The sequence below is a fragment of the Pyrgilauda ruficollis genome, unplaced genomic scaffold, assembly GCF_017590135.1.
Source record: "Pyrgilauda ruficollis isolate IOZ18807 unplaced genomic scaffold, ASM1759013v1 scaffold8, whole genome shotgun sequence".
Lineage (NCBI taxonomy): Eukaryota > Metazoa > Chordata > Aves > Passeriformes > Passeridae > Pyrgilauda > Pyrgilauda ruficollis.
The window spans coordinates 8,488,248-8,508,748 of record NW_024529932.1 but is presented as its reverse complement, the minus strand read 5'-3'; the positions used below and the strand labels follow the sequence as shown (position 1 = coordinate 8,508,748).

Here is a 20,501-nt window from a genome sequence, read left to right as displayed (position 1 = left end):
TGTGTTGTCCTCAGGAAAGAAGGATTATTAAATACTGCAGAAGAAGCTGCACCCATCTCAAAAGGATTAAGGGAGAGAATGGCAGAAAGTCTGACCATACACTATTGCAGGATCTTGTTTTGAAGGTGTCTCTCAAACACCAAGAAAATATTCAAGGTCATAGTTGTCAGGGAGGCAAGAAACATGATCTCAAAGGGAGTTTCCTTTATCACCAAATATTCCGAAGTATTTGAAATAAAAATACAATAGAAGAGGTGGCTAAATTGGATCTGTTATTTCCTCAGTTTTGTTTCAGAGCCATGTATAATAAAATTGTCCTGATCGCTGATGGTATAGGTGGTATTCACAATCTACATAATAGTCAATCTCTTTGAAAGTAGACAGAATTTGGAAAGCTAAGTAAGCCCAAACATGGATTTCTCAAAAACAGATTATGTGAGATAAAGCAATTTTAATTCTATTACAAAATGATTTTGTTTTCTAGACATTGGAAAAAAAATTGTGTATCTTGTTCTAAGGCAAGTTTTTACATTTCCATGAAATTTTGCTAGATCACTGCATTGGGTTTGCATGGCAGGGGTTTGGTAGTGGGGGTCTACAGGGGTGGCTTCTGTGAGAAGCTGCCAGAAGTTTGCCCCATGTCTGATAGAGCCAAAGCCAGCTGGCTCCAAGATGAACCTGCCACAGGCCAAAGTCAAGCCCATCCCAATAGTGGTAGCATCTCTAGGATATTGTGTTTAAGAAGGGGGGAAAGCTATGAAACAGAGATAGAAGTGAGAATATGAGAGACAAAGAGCTCTGCAGAAACCAGTGTCAGTGCAAAAGAAGGGGTAGAGTGCTCTCCAGGCCCCAGAGCTGAGGTTCCCCTGCAGCCCGTGGTGCACACCAGGGTGAGGCAGCTGTGCCCCTGCAGCCCATGGAGGTCCACAGTGGAGCAGATTATAGAATTATAGATGGTTTGGGTTGGAATAGACCTTAAATGTCACCTGGTTCAAACACCCCTGCCACAGACAGGGCACCTTCCACTAGACCAGGTTGCTCAGAGCCCTGTCCAGCCTGGCCTTGAACACTGCCAGGGATGGGGCATCCACAGCTGCTCTGGGCAAGAGTGACCTCCTACAGCCATGTGCATAGCTGAAGAAAGAGGAGGTAGAGGGAAGGTGTTAAGAGATTTTTTTCCCCACACTATTCTATTCTGATTTGATTGGCAATAAATTAATTTTTCCAAATTGAGACTGTTTTGTCCACAACAGTAGTTGCTGACTGATGTCTCCCTTTCTTTGTCTTGACCCCATGTTTTCCCTCATCCCATGAAGTTGAGTGAGAGTGATCGAAGGTTTGGTGAGCACCCAGCATCCAGCCAAGGTCAACCCATGGCAATGAGCTAAAGAATTATTTTCTTGATGAAATTTCTAGAAGACCTATCAAACCCTGATCATACTCAAACTCAGAAAGTATATGAGATTCACTGTCAAATAAAGAGGTATTAAGTATTGATCCATTCTGGTTGCAGGGTTTTTTTTTCCAGTGTCTTTGTTAATGATTTGTATGAAGAAATACAAAATGCATTTTTTAAGCTTGCAGAGGATAAAAATTTAAGAGGACTGTTTGTACTCTGGAATACATTTTTTAAATACATCACATTTTCTCCAATGTACTTCAGGAAGAACTTGGATCAATTGCAACATATCCAGAGGAAAGCAAGGAAAATTGTCAGAATTGAGACTAAAATATTTTCCACAAGGAAAAACCAAGAGAATCATGTTTCAGAAACAGAAGTGCAGATAAAAAAGAAATGTAACAACAGTCTTCAGTTACATAAAGGATTGCTTTAAGGAAGAAGGGAACAAATTGTTCTCCAGGCCTACTAGAGATAGGACAAGAATGAGTGGCTTCAAATTATGCCAGGGGAGACTTAGGTTCGATTTTAGAAAACATCTCCTAATGATAAGGATAATTAAGCAATGCATATATTACCTAGGATGTGACTGAATCCTCTTTAGAGATTTTTAAGGACAAAGATCTCTGTCAACAATTTTTAAAATATGCTTTATATGTCTTGGGGGATGGAGGGTTAGAGAGGAATAGATTCAAATATTTCTTGAGTTCCCTATCTTACTTTCCAACCTCTGTATCATTTCTGTGAATCAGACCCAAGAACAACTCAGAACACACCTGTAGTTCTAGCTTCCACTCTGTCATAGGAATTGGTTTGTATGTAGTGTTGTTGAAAGTTCTGTCACCAGCTCACACTGTAGAAAAAAAGCAGGGGTGCAAGTGATTTTGTTTAAGTTCTGGAAGTTCTATGCTGACCAAAATTTGAAACAAAACTGTATGTTAATGAAAAAGTAAAAAACACAACAAGGAAAAATTAAATATACATGAGTCTGAGTGCTTGTAGTTATTGGTGGAATGTACAGTCATGCATCACTCATATTGGAAATTTCTTGTATGGTTTTCATCACTGTATTTTCTGGATTCATCTTGACAAGATTTGGCCAGATAAAATAAATGGTAGTTATTTTCACTAAGCCTCATGTCCAAACTCCTTCAGTATTCATTGAAGAAAAAGCACCTTTGAGTTAGATATCTAAGACCAAAAAAATGGGGTTTTTTATGGGTCACATGTCTCTCATTTGAAAGCTTGGATGATTAACTTAGACAACTACTCTGTAAACAGCTAGAATCAAGCAACATGAATCCAGTCCTGAATTTTAAATATATTGGCTTATCCTTACCAAATGATTTATTGGTCATTCTTCACTTCTGCTATGTGTTGGATTTATAAAAAACTCACCTTAATATTAATTCCTGTAGTTGGAAGTAGCTTTCATAAAGTAGCTCCACCATGGGGCTTTTGGAATCATAGTAAATCATGGGAATGAGATTTATTCCTGTTTGAAAATTAAGTGGCCCTGAAAGAGAAGCAAATGAATTAACATTTCAGTAACGTGCAGCATATGAGCCCATATAAGCCCATCTTTGGAAAAGACCCAGGTTTGTCAGAGATGTTTTCTATGCCTGGGGTCATAACAAGCATATTGCATATGCTGTTTCCAAGTTTACTAACCTGTTAACTTACTAATTCAGTATTGTTAGTCTGCTAACCATAGTAAAATACAGTCATAATACGTAAATATTGCATCCTCTTCATTGTAGAAAATTAGTAATAGGTTACTGGACAAAAGCTCCAAAATAAGGATTATTACTGGGGGTGCTACTATTTGGAGCAAACAGCCACTTCACTGTCTGTGTCCTGGCAAGCCCATCAGGAATGATTGCTTGTGTTTAGAGGGTTGGGGAAATGGTTTCCCAGAATGAAAAGGCTGCTGGAAGATGAAAGTTATTGAAATTTATTATAGCGCTGTAATTGATCACTGAACTATTTTCTGTTGAAAGCAAGCAAGCAAGAAAAAAATAATAATAAACAAAAAAGGAGAAAAAAAGCAAAGATCTGCATTCCAGCAGAAAAAATAAGTCAAGATGGTAATCCTATAACTCTTCAGTTTTTTCTGAACATGCTGAAGAGATATAGATATCAAATTTTACTTTTTATTTAAATTGAAATAAATGAAATCAAATCATATCCTGCTGAAATGAAATTAATTAGAGGAAAGCCTAGCTGAAGACAAATAAAAAAATCTGACAGGTAACTTAAATTTTAAAATCAAAAATATTTCTCATGATTTCAGCTACTTGGGTGGAGGAAGGGTGTATAGGCTCCAATTACAGTGAGTAGGAGGAATCCTGGACTACAAAATCGCCCATTTTACACACTTTGGCCTCCAGAAGATATCTGACTCTGAAGAAGTACTAATATCTCTACAGCACCAGGTGCACATATCCTATTATTTTTCTATGGCTGATCCATTTTTTGGTGAAAAAATGCCAGTGAATTGTGGAATGAGGGAAGAAGGCTTAAAAATCTGAGATTTTATTTGTAATATATTTAACTGAAGTATCAACCCCAATGCGTGGATTTCCTGCAGTAGGCATCTCCAACTTTCATTTTACAGGAAACAAATGGAGTAATGTTTAATTTTCATGGAGCGGGGGAGGGAGAAGGTGGGGTTGGCAGGGTCATGGGTTTTTTCCCCAGCATTATGACTGTGTGTTATCTTTTGGGACAAAAAAAAATAAAAAAGAAAATAGCAGTATGGTAGATCACCACAATTCTACCTGACCAGAGAACAGAAAAATGAGAGAAGGGACCAAGAAAACAAAATCTTTGCAGACTTGCCCTTTTGCTGTTTTGGTTCCAGTATATCGAGGTGGAATTGATATTACCAGTCCATAAGCAATTGTTAATAGTATCTACATTTAAGCAATGACCTATAAAAATCAGTTGGCAGACTTCTTATCACAGGTCATTTGAGGAAAATTCCCCCGAATACAGTCCCATAAATAGGAAAAAGAAGTCCTTCTTGCATATAATGTCCTTGCATTTGGGAAGGACTTCAGTTGAGCTTTCAGGAAGTTCTCTTGGCGTTTTATTTATTTCACAGATTTGTTAATTGGAAAAAAAAAGAAAAGGTGAGCTCTGTAAAAGACCAGGAACTTCTTGAACTTCTTCATACACATTTCCAGGCTTCAAAGTTATGCTTGGGCACAACCATTTGTCTTTTTTAATAAATGACTTGTCTGCATTTCAAGGTTGAATTAGTTGATGAGGAAGGGTTGCTATAAAAATTTGTGAGAGAACTTAGCTTACTTTTATATATTGGCATAGTCCTAAACATTTTGTTAAATAATAGTGTTTAGAAAAAACATGGATTGTGCAGCTCAGCTGATATGAGCTAGCTTAGGGATTTTTTTGTTTACTTGCATGCAACAAATAGTGTTTCACAATAAATGGGAGGGAATGTATTCCAGAAAATGAATCATTCATCTGTCTGTAGCATAACTGAGGATAAACAGCAGGTAAAGAGAAAATAAATACCTTTCAGATGACAGCTATAATATTCATGTCTGATGTCTTTACTTGTGCAAACATCTTTCTAAAGATTAGGAATTTTGCTTGAATAGAAATGTAGAATTCAGCTTCTGAGAATTATCCTAGGTTAGTTTCAGGGGTTTTTGCCTTATAAAATGTTTGCAGAAATCAATTTTATTTCCTTGTCAGCTGTAGCCAATTATTTTGGACAAATAAACATTCTCTGCAGCATGTCTAATTTTTATCCAACTGAGCCTGTGAATGCCTTTATTCATTCTGTGTGAACTTCTTCCTTGTCAGTTTGTTATATTAAAAATTGTTCCTGCACACTGAATAGATGACCATGCCACTGATGACTGGCACAGGGATTCTGCACTCTTCTGATGGAGAATATTGCACCATTTTCCCCTTAGTGCTGTTTAGCTGTTCTGTGCCTACATGTGAAAACCCTCATCTAAGTGCAAGCTACTGACAAGAAGCTGTAGAAGCTTCAAATACCTAAATGAAGGCAGTTGCTAATGAAATGTGGCAAGTGAAACCTTGATCCAAGATAGAAGAAAAGGTTTTCTATGTGTTTGTGTGGTATTTGTCATGCTTTATGCTGGGATAAATTACCAGTTTGATCCAAATGCATCTTAGTGAAGTTGTCCAAATGAAATAAGAAAGGAAGGAGTGAATGTCAATTGCTGTTTCAAACACCATTCATTCTGACTCAAAGAAAATGTTAATTAGTGTCAGGAAGCTGAATTAAGTAAATGTTGACTGCCTTGGTAGCACAGATCAAGTCAAAGTTACAGTGTTAAGTGAAGCAGGAACCCCTGTAACATTGGAGTGGCTTTAATACATGTCTATATATGGAAATGAATAGGAAATGAAGCAAGAAATACAATGCTTGAGAAAGAATCTCGTCATGATTTGCAGAGATAATTACAGGCAAAAAGGAGATTGAATATAGCAACAGGAAAAGCAGAATAATTATGCAGCAATTAACAGGAAAGCTGATGATTCTTTGAAAAAAATAACAGTCATTGGGTTAAAAATATATGCTGAGTACAGAAATGTTTTAATACTTGATACATTGAGTATTTGAATTCATTTCCTGCAATAAAATACTGTTTCATAAAATAAATGTCTAGTTTATGTTAAAAAATATGTTCTGCATTTTATGTATTTATTATAATTGTTAGTATTTTTATCTAAAATATGTCATCTGAACTGGAGGGGAAACCTAATAAATGTTCATTTTGGAGTGCTGATGCATAATGTCATAAAGATAAGAAAATTTATATTTTAAGTTAATATTTAAAAGACTGCAAATGTTATAGGAGCCAGTAGAAAAACAGCTACTCCTAGATTTGCAAAAAGATTAGTTTGTCATGTATCCAAAAAAGGCCACATTCTAATAACACCATCACCTAGTTTCATTTGACTGGAGGCAAACTCAGATTTCCGTTGTGTTGCAGGTCTTCTGCTAATTAGTTAGCTAGCAATCACACACTCAAAAATGCTCTTTCTGAAATGTAACTTACTAAGATTCCTCTTGAAATCTGTGGGTATATCTCGTAGTTCTTCTACAGGAAACCTGCCATGCAGTGGCATCTTTAAGTGCATTAAAATGACACCTGGGGGTCACTGCACTCAGGCATGGGACACTCCTGTTGAAGAGAGAAAGAGGCTGCCACTGGGTAACCACATCAGTAAGGAAAATTTTTAAGAGGTGAAATCTTTCATTTAAAGTTAGTGGGGAAAATTCTGCCAGCTAATGAGTTAAAAGCCACAATCCTGTTTGTCTCTAGACAGGAAGGCATTCTCTGAATTGTGTCTCTTTTATGAACGTGTTATTGAGAAACATGTTATATCTGTCCTTCTGTTCTTTTTGTCTTTTTTAAACATCAGCTCTGGGTGTGAGGTGTACATTCTTCATTACTTCAAACAAACTCCCCACTTATTCTGGATGAAAAATAGAATAACACATGCTTCCTGATTCAGGGGTTGGTTGAGCAAGTCAAGACAAGGTTTGCAAGCTGTTCCAAGTCATGCCATAAGCTCCCCTGCTGCCTCTGTACTGCACATCCCCAGTGGGAAAAGAAAAAAAAAAAAAAAAACAGAGCAGAAATGAGGTGAAGGGCTGGTGGTCCAGGGCAACCTGAGACTGCCCTGCAGGTTCAGGGGGAGACCTCTGACAGGACACTGCCTTTCCCATCTGTGAGCGGCCTCAAAGACAACACAGGGGGCATCAAATACTGGTGCTGATAAAGAGCAATAGTCCTGCCAGTAGGAACAGTTAATGCTTCTCTGGTGCCCTTCATTCATTGACCTCTAATCTCTTTGCCTACATTGATTCAAGCTGTATGGCTCTGAAATAGTTCAATATAATTTCTATTCATGCATCTATACTAGCATATAATTTATATGTATAATTGAATTAAACAAAGAATTCTCACTAGGAAGCATTAGAAGCTGCTTGGATTAAGTGTTGCTATTAAAAAAAGAAACCCAAACCAAAGCATTTGAATGCTTTTGTAGTATGCAAAATACTTCTGCTGAATGAGTAGGCTCAGATTTTTCCTTTGCTGTGTCCAGATACAGAAACTTTACAAAACTAGTCTGAGAAGCTGAATACTTGATTAGAAGAGTTTTTGTGTATGAATCATATGAAGATTATCCATAATGCTCAGCATTCTGATCACTTCCAGCGATTGTAAATTTTGTTAATTGCGTACTGTATGCCGATCGTGACAAGCAGCATAGGGAGGATTCAAATATTCTCTTATTCCCTTCCCTGCAGGAGCATATGTTAAGAGACATAATATTGATTAAGGACAATTCCTATTCAAAAAACGCAATGATTGTGTTACTAGTGCATTGTATCCTTCTCTTTTAGGTTATTCAATACTTCAAGCAATTATGGAAAAAGCAGGACAAAATAGCTGGCAAGTCAGTGCCATCTGTGTGGAGAATTTTAACGATGCCAGCTACAGGCGGCTTTTAGAAGATCTGGACCGAAGGCAAGAAAAGAAATTTGTAATAGACTGTGAAATAGAGAGGCTTCAGAATCTCTTAGAACAGGTAACACCTGCTTTTAATGTTACTGTAAACAGGTTACTGAAACTCCAGATGAGATTGCATTTTGTTTATTTTGTCAGTGGAAATGAAATTGATTCTTTTAATTTTTTAATTTTTTTACTTCATCGGCCTATATTTGTATGTCCACTTGCCTGTTCTGCTCTCTTTTCATCTACAATACTTGTCTTAGCAGCTGGCATGTCAGGGCAGGGAGCCTCTCCTTTCCCCCTCGCGACCTTGGTGCGAAAGGTGCCAGCAGTCAGGGCAGCTGCACATTTGGTCCCACTTCCCAGAACATCCCTGCCTGGTGCCTCCTGCATCAGGGTCCGAGGGCTGCTGGAACAACATGGTGTTGTTGAATTGCCAGTGTGTTCTTAGTCTATACCTTCATGGGGGTAAAGCTCTGCTTTGTTTGAGGGGGGGGAAAAAATCTATTTTAAATCCATTATTCTTTCTGTTTGTCAAATAGCATAGGCCATGCATTTATAACCGTAAAAAGATTTAAAATTATTGTTACAGATATTTAAACTGATAGTTTTATCACTTTAGCAGGGTATTTAGGAACATAAAGAGCAGTGAATAAAAGTGCTATTGAACTGGGAAGAGAGGTCAGGTTCTTCCATCAGTTATCCATGGAAACTGCTGGGGGAAAGAAAATACTGGGTCAGACAGACTGGCTTCCACTGGGTATTATCTATACCAGTGTGCAGAGTGAATATCAAACCATGCTGCTCTGATGTGGCAAATCTATCTCTATATAGTGTTTATGTGTAAGCTGTTTCTTAAATAATGGAAAAAATAAATGATGCTTTGAAAGAAAAATTTTCCCAAATGACAAGAAAATAAATTACAGTTAACTATCTGCATCTCTTATGATCCCACATATTACATTGCTGTGGTGCAAGTTCACTGTTCAGTGCCTCCTGCTGCTGCAGGAATTGCAGGGAATGAATGCCATCTGCTGGTGCTGGACCTTCTGCCACCACTCTGCTTCTCTTCGTTAATATGTTAGAGAATTTTGAAGATTTTTTTGTAAAACCGTTCATGATACATTTGCCTCTGAAGTCACGGAAAAATGAAATGTCATTTTTCATACAGAAATTCATAAAATAGTACTCATAAATGCATAATATAGTACTCAGGGTCATATATACATCATTTTTGCTTTCACTGGCAGAAGGTAAAGAGAGAAACTGAGAATAGTGGCTGATATAAGAAGAACTTTTTCTATGACTATGGACAAGAAAAAACAGACAATGCCGTATTGCTACAGATACTCACTTGGCCATTATATCTTTCTTTATTCTGAATGCCTTTATGTTTTAATACAAACTTTCTACAGCTTATAATGAAATCCTCCCCCAATTCAGCCTACATTGTAGTAAAACAGAACACCTGTGTGAGGGTCTTCTAAATTACATTCAGAAAAACAATTTCTCCCTCACTTCCGTGTGTGCACACGATGCTACCTGATTTCTTTTACATGGCATGCAAATGTGATATAGAAAAAGTATGTTCTGTTACCACAAGTCTTGTAGTACACCCACCATCCTGCATAGGTGTTCCTACTGACTATCCACTCAGTTGCAAAGGAAAATGAAGTCACTGAGTACATGTTTGGATCTTACTGATCTCACGTGTACATTTTATTTTCATCCAGGAGCTTCTACTTATTTTCCTTCTAGATCAGGATCTGCATAGTCAGTTCATACAGGTCTGGATTTTGCATGCCTAAAATAGGTAGCTAATGCAAGCATGCTAAGAAATAAAAATGGAATTTGTGGCCACAACAGCCCGAATCAGACATGGTGAGTTTGTCTCACACCTCCACAGGACAAGCCTTAAAGCTAATTGAGTTTTTTCATTAACTGCACAGGGAGAGTTGAGGGTAGGAGTTAGCACCTTACATTCAGCATACTTGTATCACTTTTAGGAAGTGATTTATCTGGCTACCATCTAATTTTGGGTGAGTTAAATTTTACCTAAGAAATGAGCTTTTTTTGTACTTTTCCTTATGTTATTTGCTCCTAAGTGTAAAATCTTTGCCCTAAATCTATGCTAGTGAAGTGAAAAGAAACTGGCTCGTGAATTACAGAATTTTTTCTTCTCTCAGTATATATCTCTTCTTCACCATCTATACATATCTCACATATACATATCTATATTTGCATGACCTAATTAAATTGGAAGTCATGTATCATGTGAATTCCCTTCTTTCCCAATATGCCTGGAGATTCTCTCCATCCTTCTAAAGTACCATCTAAAGTAAAAGCAGGGATGGCATTACAGGCAGGCTAGAGAAAGTATGCAGAAGAGCTGCAGCTTTACTCTCCCCTGTGAAGGTTCTGGTCTTCCTAGACAGGCTGACCTACAAATGAGCCTGGAGTGCTGGGTTGGGATTCCAGTATGATCCTCAAAGACCACATGCTGCTTTGAGGATGGGTAGAAGCAGAAGCAGTCAGAAGCAGTCTCAGAAACAAAACATTTAGTTTTCAAAAAATAGGAATGAAGAAATTAGCAAAAAGAAATTAGCCCAATGTAGAAAATGCAAAATAACAGCTATTTTCAAATATCAGCCATTGACTTTTTCCCTTTGCTTGGGGGCTTTAATAACCTGTAGCAGGCAGGTAGGGTGGCTTCACAGCTTCACAGATGGACTAAAAGTTGGCGTGTTCTTCCCTGCATACACCAAGGAATTGATTAAGCTTCAGTGAGTCTAATTAACTCAACTTCTTTCCTGCCTAGTTCTCCTGTAATTGAGAGCCTAAGTTGTGACTATACTGTAATACTTTGCAATGTACAAGTAAATGTTCTGCAGAACATTTAGGAAAAGTAATTAAATCTCAGTAATGAGACCATAACTCAAAGTGCTTTGCCCTTAAATCTACTCTAATGAAGGGAGGGAAACTGGCTTGTGGGTTTCTTCTCAACTGTCTGCCCATGTACATGCACATTCACACTTCTCATGGCTGTGTATCTCAAGCAGTGAAGACTGGAGGCTTTTCCACTGGCTGTGTTGTAGAAGTGAGCTAATGTGCTCCTCCCCTGCCCATGCCTGCTGCCCACTTATCTGACCTGATGTTTTCTGCTCGCTGCCCTCTTCACCTGCCAGCAGAGAAAAACAGCATCTTGCTGTTTCCTCACTTCTTGTACAACTTTATTGTCACCATTTCCTATTTCCTTTTGTCCCCTATATTTCTTAGTTTATTAGTCTTTCTCATTTATTTTCTCCTCTCCATGTACACTGGTGTGTGTATGTAGAAGCTACCCCCCACACTCTGTATCTGGGACCTGTCTCCACAGAAAAGTTCTCTCCTGGAACCCAGTATCTGAATTCCAGACTCCCCCCATGCACAACCCAGGATGTGCGTTTTTTTATCATGAGATCTTCCTTTTAGGTTTTATGTAGCTGTGATGTTTTGGGCAGGGCCAAGTCTGTATTGCTTTTTATGGTGAAATACAGAGAAATGGGGTTTGATTTTCAGATTTCCATTCTAGAAAGGGACAGTAGGGCTGCCATTACATTAAATCCAAGAGATGGATTCAGTCTGCACTCAAGGGTTTGTGTCTGAGTTGCTTGGATTGCTCCCTCTTGTCTTCATTGCAGCAAAGGTTTCAGATCTTGCCTCTCAAGGATATTCTGAGACTGTGATGGTTTTCTTAATAAAGCTGTGCTCTCTTCTTCGGTCTTGTTCACCCACACAAGACTGACTTGGAGGTATTTGCATGGATTTGGTGTTAGTGCCCATTGGCATGGCTCAGCTCAAAGTCCTGTTTCAACACTGAAGCAAGACATCCATTTCTGCACACATCAAAGAGTTGTTGCCTATGTGATCCGTAAGAGAGACAGTGTCTTCAGCCTGAGTCAGCAGATCTCCACCTACACTTGATCATCTACTGCAGCTTAAGCCTACCAAGATAATTTTAGATCCTTTTAATCTTTTATTCTCAGGATGGTGAAAGAACACCTTACCTTCTTAACAGCTTACAACAACCATAACCAGGAAGAACTTTTTGTTACCTGGAAGTGAAACTCATCCTTTGCACTCTTCTGGCAGACCTTGCCATTCTGCATCCTGGGCTCTGAGAGACGCCACACAAACACCAAGACTATTGCCAGAAGTGTTTTGTTTACTTGTCCACTTTAAGTGAGGCACATGATTTGCCTTTGAGAAGGGTAAGCCGGCCTGCACCCATTTTACTGACCAGTGCAGTCCTGGTGTGTGGCTGGGGCGGGTGTGGTTCTAGACATGGGCTGCTCCCTCCCCGTGGCCTCTCAGGGCAGCCTTGGCCGTGCTGCTGCTTGGGGCAGACCCACAGTCTGTAGCACAAGGGGATTCAGTGCTTGACATGACCACTGCTGCTCTCCTGCAGAAATAACCCGAAACCAGTGTTTCACTGCTGAGCACGAACCCCCAGAGCAGTAAAATAAGATGGAAGCTAGGGGATGGGGGGTTTGGAACCCAGTGATCTTTAAGGTCCCTTCCAGTTCCAGCCATTCTAGGATTCTCTGATCTTACAAAGATCTATTCCATGTCAGCTTTCTGCACAGCTTTCAGAAAGTGTTTTTCCATTTTGGAGAAAGCACATCTGCACTTAATGGTTATAGAATATTTCTTATGCTTAACAGAATGTCTTCTAGAACCTTGTAAGTAATGTCACTAAGTCTGATTCCCAGTTAATTTACCTAGTCCTTTGTTTCATCTGTTCATACACAGCCATGAAAAAAAAAAGTGCAGTAAGTTGTTAATTCAAAACATAAACCAGGATAGCCCTTTATTTGTGTTGCATAAGTGACTAGAAACAGAGGCAAAGCCCCATTTTCCTACAGGCATGAAATTAGAGGGGTTTTTTTACCATTGCCTTTACATATTACTGGGACAAGACAGAGAAATTGAGCTAAAACAAAGACACAGAGAGATAAAATGATATCTCCACAGTTTTATGTAACAGCTATAGCTTACATAGCAGAATGCATTTCTAGTGATTCATTTTCTGTCAAGGACTGTTGTGTCCTTGTTTACTGACATCCCTTTTTCCACGGCACTTTCAGCAGGTGGTCTTTTAAAAGCACAAAAATATTCTGTTTGAATGAAAGGATGAAAGTCAGTGAAAGGGATGGAAAATTCTTTGCTTCTGTGCCTCTTCTTTACAAGCAGTGTTTCTAAAATGCTCCCATGAATTTAATACAAACAACTTTCTGCTTAAGATGAAACGAATGCTTGAAGCCCATTGTAACATGATTTCCAGTTCCTTCCAGCTAATCCACTAACACTGGCAGCAAGCTGTAGAGCATCTGAGCAGTCCAGGCCAAAGGAGTCATTTGCCACATACAGCACAGCAAGAAACACACAACTGTTCATTGAGAGTTTTCCTTCTTTTCTTAGCCCTTCTCTTAATTTTATTTTTCTTCCTGCCTTTTAAAAAGAGAGTATCTGTTTGCATTTGTTGCTCATTCGGTGAAAATCAGAAGTCAAGTCAGCCTAGGGCTGAAGGGTACATCTACTAAAATTAGAAAATTATTACTTTAAACTTGTATATATTTACTGAATTTCTATCTGAAATGCAGAATTCAGGTTCCAAAATAAATATGCTAATAGAGGCAATGTGGGTTTTTTTTTTATTACTGAGAAAGCTCAAACAAAACTAATACCACACATCTATTTAAGCTGAAGTTATGAAACCTCAAGTCAGGCTTTCCAGTCTAACAAAATCATTATTTTTAATTTTTTTCACACTGAATTTTATTTACATTAGTATTTATTTATCACTTAATTTGTATAAGTCAAATCTGAAACAATACTGAAACTACATATAGCAGATGGAAATGGTGTTCAGAAGTACTAAAACAAGTGATATCCCTCTGGTTTTTTGTGGGCTTTGTTTTTCTCCTAGTCCACCTCTTCCACAAGCACCATAACATTTTTCATTCCCAGAAGTGTACTTACTGAGCACGAAAGAAAAGGCAATTCCTGTGGCTAATCAGGGAATGTGTGGAAGGTGTCAGTGCGCATGTGCTGACCGGTAGCTGTCAGACAGGAGGTGTAGTGTCCAGGTGCTTCCTGTTCTTGTGGGGGCTAAAACAGATGGGTCTCTGTTCTCCACCCAGCAGCCAGGATTAATAAGAACTGTAGAAAGTAAATGCCTTAGATACGTCTCTTTCAAATATAGCTGAAATTGCCATATGTGTTAAAAAATATCTTACTGGAAAATTCATAAACAGACCCAGAGAGCTCTGTAGCAGAAAACCGATTTCCTTAGGAAAAATGACAGAAAATATATAGCTAAAACCACACGTTTAAGGAAATGTCATGGCGCTCTCTCCTTGGTTGTGCTTGCAATTAATTAGTTGGGATACTTTACCTTCAGTAAATACACATCATAGATTTCTTCCATTATTTCTTTGTTTGCTGTTCTGCAAGCAATGCTGAAGTGGAATAAAACAATGTGGTCAGATTTGAAGACTATCACAGAAAATAATTTTGAAGATTTCAGTGAAAACATCTTTTATTTGTTCAACCACTGTATTTGTTCTTTTTACTTCTTCAGAGACTAATAACCCTTATTACTGGAGAAGCAGACTGTCATTTGCTCAGCCATAGCTGATATCACAGCTATTTCTTGTAGTTTGTTCAGTAGTCAGAAATGTGTTCAGGTATACAGTGCAGTCAGTTCTCCAAATTCTCTTGATAATTGCACTGAAAAGTTTAAGCTAAGAGTCATTTAGGTCATGAGGAATAATGTTATTAACTAATTAACTATAAATATTTTAGCCCTTTTCTTCTGGTCTTTCAATTTTATTTTTTTTTCTGTTAATCTATACCAAAAGGACATGTAAAATGATGTAAGGAATCTTTCAAAAGCATGAAGTGCTGAAATTGGAAGTTAACAGTTTTGTTCACCTGTCCCTTTTTCTAACAGAATTCTCATTGTCATCACATATTAAGCATTGCAGAGCAAGTTAGATACCAGAAGAAAAAAAAAATGGACTCTTAAATTGGTGGTATTTGTTTTCAGACAGATTTTGGAGCTGGTTTTGAAATTCAGACTGTGAAGTACTGATATAAACAGTTCTATTTCACAAACCAAGAGAATAATTGGGATTGAAAGTCACCTCTGAAGATCACTCCTGGTGCTCAATGGGGCAACCTTAGATCAGGTTACTCATTTGGCCTAATTTTGAATACATCCAAGGATGGAGATCCCATAACACTTTTATGTCCTGTTTCACTACTTGACTACCTCATAGAAAAAAAAAAAATTCCTCATGTCTAGCTGGAATTTCTTGTGTCGCAACCTGTGTCCCTTGCCTGCTGTCCTGTTGTCATACACCTCAAGGGAGAGTCAGGTACCCTCTTCCTTACACCATCCCATTGGGTATTTATAAATAACTGCTAAGATCTGCCTGAGCTATTTGTTCTCCAGGCTGCTCCAGTCACAGCTCTCTCAGCTTCTCCTCATATGACAAATGCTTCGATACCTTTGGTGTTTCTCTGGGTTGTCCCAGTATGTCCATGTCTCTTTTGTACTGTGGCCCCAGCAGTGGGCACACCATGGCCAATGTGCCTCAGCAGAGCTGAGCCGAGGGGCAGGATCACCTCCCTCACCATGATGGCAATGCTGTCCAAGAGGCTGTTGGCTTTCTCTGCCAAGAGGGTGCATGACTGGCCCATGGGAAACTCACATTAGAAGCCCAGGAGCTTTCTGGCAAAGGCCTCTTCTCTCCAGTGTACCCAGCCCGTCCTGCTGTGCTTGGTGTGTGAGGCTGAGAGTCAGGCCATGAAATAAGGAACAGATGTACACAGATGAACTCCTTTGATTCACAGTACTCTTTTTAAACACCTATAGACAGCTCTTGAGGTAGAAATACCTTATGAGTGAGTGAAGTGTGTACCATCTTGTACTTAATCTTGCAAACCCGTAATGTGCTTGCATCAGAAGCAGTCAGAAGGGATACCAGGGTGATCAGATCAACCTCTGTGCTATACTGTGTGACTGTATCTATAAAAGTCCTTCACTAAACAGATGCCTCTCCAGCATTTTGGTTCCTCATTCTCTGCTACTGAGTAGTCTGCTAGTTCTTCCTTATTTCTGGTAACCCTCTCAGATTTTGACCAGAAATTCAATTTAATTGTGTCTCCATAACGAACTTCATGCGAAATTCAGCAAAGCAAGCTGAAAACACAAGCTAACTGTAATTGCATTTTACTAGGACCTTTATGTTTACCTCTTTCTGAAAGAAAATATTGCTACTCCTCATTTCTGTTTTCTAGGGCTTTTCATATGCAGTAACGTGACAGTGTTTGTTTCTATATTTATACAAACAGATATGTCCGTAAACACATCCACATGATGAGGACTATATTCAGAAAAGAAATATTTCTCCTTTCTGTATGAATGACAATGGATGTCCTTTCTTCTTCCATCTGTAGCAGCTCCATCCTCTCCCACCGTCTCCATCTGACAAAGCTGAAACCTCAGCATTCTGTGTGATCAGAGCACTCCAGTGTCCACTGTGAACAGCGTTTTCTTCTGAATTTTGCATAGTGAATCAGTTTTGCTGTCAGAGATCATCAGTCTAGCTCCTGGTGTACCAAACAGCCTGATTCCAGTTGGTTTTTTACTGCACCCTGCTCGCCCCATACCATAAGAATTAAATAGGATGTTTCCCAGTAGATGAGCACTTTTCTCAGCTCTGTCAGTGCTTTGTATGATCAAGATCAAGCCTCATTGCTCATCCAGGGCTTATTTGCCTTTAAACACAGAGGTGAAAACTGTTATGGAGCATCTGGCACAGATTTAATGCTTCAATATACACAGCTGAACTGATACATAATAATAAAAAGAATTACATTGTCCTGTGTAATATTAAAATTTACACATGGATGTAAAATTGCCACAAAGTACTAGTATCATTAATCTTGTAAAAACTGCAAACCAATAAACTCTAATTAATAACAGCTAACAATTGTTATTAACAAGCATGATGGGGAAGTAGCTGCCCCGTGTCTTGAATGCTGTTCACAGCTGTCTAACTAAATCAGTTGTTCAATGTGTTGCTTGACACTGCTGATTTCTCAGTCTTAAAGAGCCTTGAGATATGTTGCTGAGAAATATCATGGATGTGTTTGCACTGAAAACCAAATCACTCTGATAGGTAAAATGGACTGGGTTGTCACAGGAAGAATTAGTAGTAGTAGTAGAAGAAGAATTAGCAGCAGTAGTAGTATCAGCAGTAGTAATAGTAGAAGCAGTAGCAATAGTAGTAGTACTTAGTATTACCATCAAAATGATAGCATAAATATGTGTGTGGAGAAAAGTACAGAAGCCAAGATATTCCCCTCCTTCCTCTCCTCGTAATTTGTCTCAGGAGCGCTAAACTTGAAAAAGTAATGTTTGACTGCTGAATTTCTCTGAATTGATCGACTTGTCAATTTGGCTGGTTTTAAAAACATTTTTTTTTCTCGTCTTAGTTTCTAGTGTGTCTACTAACTGAAGATAGCACTTGGCACTTTTCAAATCATATTTACATTACTAGCATATTTAATTTTGTAATAAATTAGAACATGATACTTTGCAATAAATTGCAACATAATACAGGAGGGCAAAAATTAACCAGACACATGAGTTACACTGAGTACTAGCTGCAACATTCCTACTTCCCTGTTTTTCATGAGCACAGAGATGTGTTGGCACAAAGGATCGCTACCACAACACAGATCAGTATTTATCAAGAGACAGCATGGCTTTTGCATGTAGTTTAGTGGCATAATGTAGCTTTCTTTATCCCTTGTTTCAGAAACAGCATAGACTGTCTGCAGTTTTCCCCTATGTCTATTAAATTTTCGTGAATAAAATGCAGGTGTAGTTGTGCTCTCACAGAACCACAGGAGCAAATCATTAGCCAAAGAGTTTGGCATATGCACAGCACACAGTAGTGTGGGCTGCTAGCAGCATTGTTGGACTTCATACCACTTCAGGGATGTAGTAGCAGCTCTCTGCACACCTCAGTCCCAGAGGGAATGGAAGATTCATAAAATCCCTTTTCTTCATCATTCTTTACTCTCCATGCTTTTTTTTTTCCCCTGGAGGTCTGTGGAGCTGCTTCTAAGCAACACTGGAATGTCAGTGCAAACTGATAGTTCTCCTTGAAGGAGCCAGCCGCCAGCACTGCCACCAGCAGTGTCCTCACCCTGCAGAGTGATGAGGTTTGGACATGAGAAATAAGTTATTTCAATTGCTGAAAGAGCAAATAGGCAGTAGGAGACAAAGGATGGATATGAATGATTTAAAGGATTTGTGAAGTGACCTTCTTCTTACACCCTTCATCTCTTCCCTTGCTTTTTCCTTACAAGTCTCCACATCCTATTTAGGATAGGAGTAGGCTTTGAATGCAAACAACTTTAGCAGCAGAAGGAGGCAAATAGCTATGCTCAGGGCACTAGTTAATGACCTTTGAGCCGCCTCTCCAGGTCTTCTTCCCCAGCAGCTTCCGGCACTGCACAGGGCTCTCTGCTTTGCCAGCTGGTGGTGGGCATGGTGTCTGTGTGGGAAGCATGGTTCTCTGCCCAGCCATGAGAGGGGCAGGTGTGCACAGCCCTGTTCCAGCTCAGCACCTGTCTTCACAAGAGAGACAGAGCCACATCTGCTTTGTTTCCTACCTTCTTTCGCATCCTCTCTAATGGCTGTCCACCCTGTCCCCAGTAAGAATGCCCTTTTCTGAGCACTAGGTGTTAAAATTAGGCTTGTTTCTCAATTGATTTTTTTATGGCTTTGTGAAAGATTTATCCTGGGTTCAGATACTGTGTAAAATCCCCTTTCAGTTGTGGTTTATATCGTCGCCATTTCTGCTGCAATATTTCCAGTCAGGTTCAATCTTCTGTCTTTAACAAGTGTCCACTCTTTTTATATTGCGTTAGGCAGACTTCATTTTATTGCAGGTGTTCTTTTTCTTTAGGGAGTGTATTGTGACACAATACCAAAGAGGAAAACCTTTGTTAAAGTCCGATTGCTAATGCACAGCTATCACCCTTTGAAGATATTTAACTGAAAATAAGTCCTTTTCACTCCAGCTGTACTGACCTCCATCTTCTGTAAATCATAACGAGGGACATTTCATGCTACAGAAGTTAAGCATTATTTTAAAATGAGTTATGTGCAATATCCATTTCACAGTAGTAGAGAACAGAGGATGACCCGGGGCCAGATGCTCTGTTCAGATGCTGATGCAAGTTTGCAAATGGTTTTATCAAAGTCTGTGACCTTGCCACACACAGGAAAAAACAGAGAAAATAATCAAAGCAGACGCTGGTAGCCCTTCTTTCCAAGAGTAGGACAGTTTCTGAATTTCCTGGACCAGGCTATTGTTCAGCTAAATTGAAAGAACAGTATTGTATCATAAAGTCACAGAGTTGTGTCAAGAACCCGAGTTGGATCTCACTGGCCCTGCTTTTATCAACTTTAAAGTCAGTGTAATTCTAGTTACTTTTGATTACCACTGGCATTCTGAAATCCGAATCAGGCATTTTCATAATTGTGTTATAGTAGATCAGCAGCTAAAAATTCTCACAATGAACTGTTCTTTTTAGTTTCTTATATGTGTATGCATTATATAAAGTGATTAGACCCTAATGCTGATTTGGGTTTTTTTGAAGTTCATCTTTCTGCAGACACTTACATAAACAGTAATATTTGGGGGAAAAAAACCAACCAAACAAAATTGTGTTAGATTCTGAAATAAACTTGATAGCCTAATGGCCTTAATATCTCACTTTTTTTTTCATTCAGTTCTGTTTCATTTACAAAAATGAGATATTCACGAATAATGTGACTACATAGTAATATATGGAATGACTCTTGTCTTCTCTGTTAATAGCAATTTGGGCAGCAGATAATATTTTCTTACTCATTCTTCTTAATACTGATGATTATTTAATAATTTCTTCAATTTTACAAATGAAAGTATTTAAAAAACTCCAAATTCTAGTTACTAGTCACCTTGATCATTGAACTGAAATCAATGTGCATCAACGTGCAATGTGAACTGCAAATCAATGTGCAAAAGCCACTGCAGCATCCTGCTTACACCTGCTCTCAGCTTTTCCAAAAGAAGCAAGGTTTACCCTTCCCAGCAGTTTCTTCCTAAAATCTCCCTAAGAAAGCTGAGGTCACCCTAAACTCCCACCGTGGCAAAAGCCAGGTGCACTATGTTTGTGTGGTGTTTAAGAAGCCAGAGTGGGAGTACAGAGCAAAAGCGAATGTTTAGCACGTGTAATGAGGCAGTACTGCATAGCCCGTAAGTATTAGTGTGCATAATGTGTGAATACTGCGTGCTGCCCCGGATTGCTGGCACTGGGACAGTTGTGAATCACAGCATCCTGAAGCACTGAAGAGCAAGTTACATGTGCAGAGGGTTCTTCCTGACCTGCCACGACCCTGACCTACTGTATCTGCGGTTTTCTGGTGTTTCACTGCTTGTGCGACTGGCACAGCCCAGCTTCGA

At 38.9% G+C, this 20,501-nt stretch overlaps 1 protein-coding gene across 3 annotated transcripts in view; it reads left to right on the top strand.

The window, feature by feature from the left end:
- Nucleotides 1-20,501, top strand: part of GRIA4 (glutamate ionotropic receptor AMPA type subunit 4) — a 215,392-nt gene that overhangs the window by 118,386 nt on the left and 76,505 nt on the right. For all 3 annotated transcript variants that reach the window (XM_041487172.1, XM_041487171.1, XM_041487173.1), the window contains exon 4: nucleotides 7,818-8,002. In XM_041487172.1, the coding sequence (XP_041343106.1) occupies nucleotides 7,818-8,002 (185 nt within the window). The remainder of the gene's footprint in view (nucleotides 1-7,817; nucleotides 8,003-20,501) is intronic.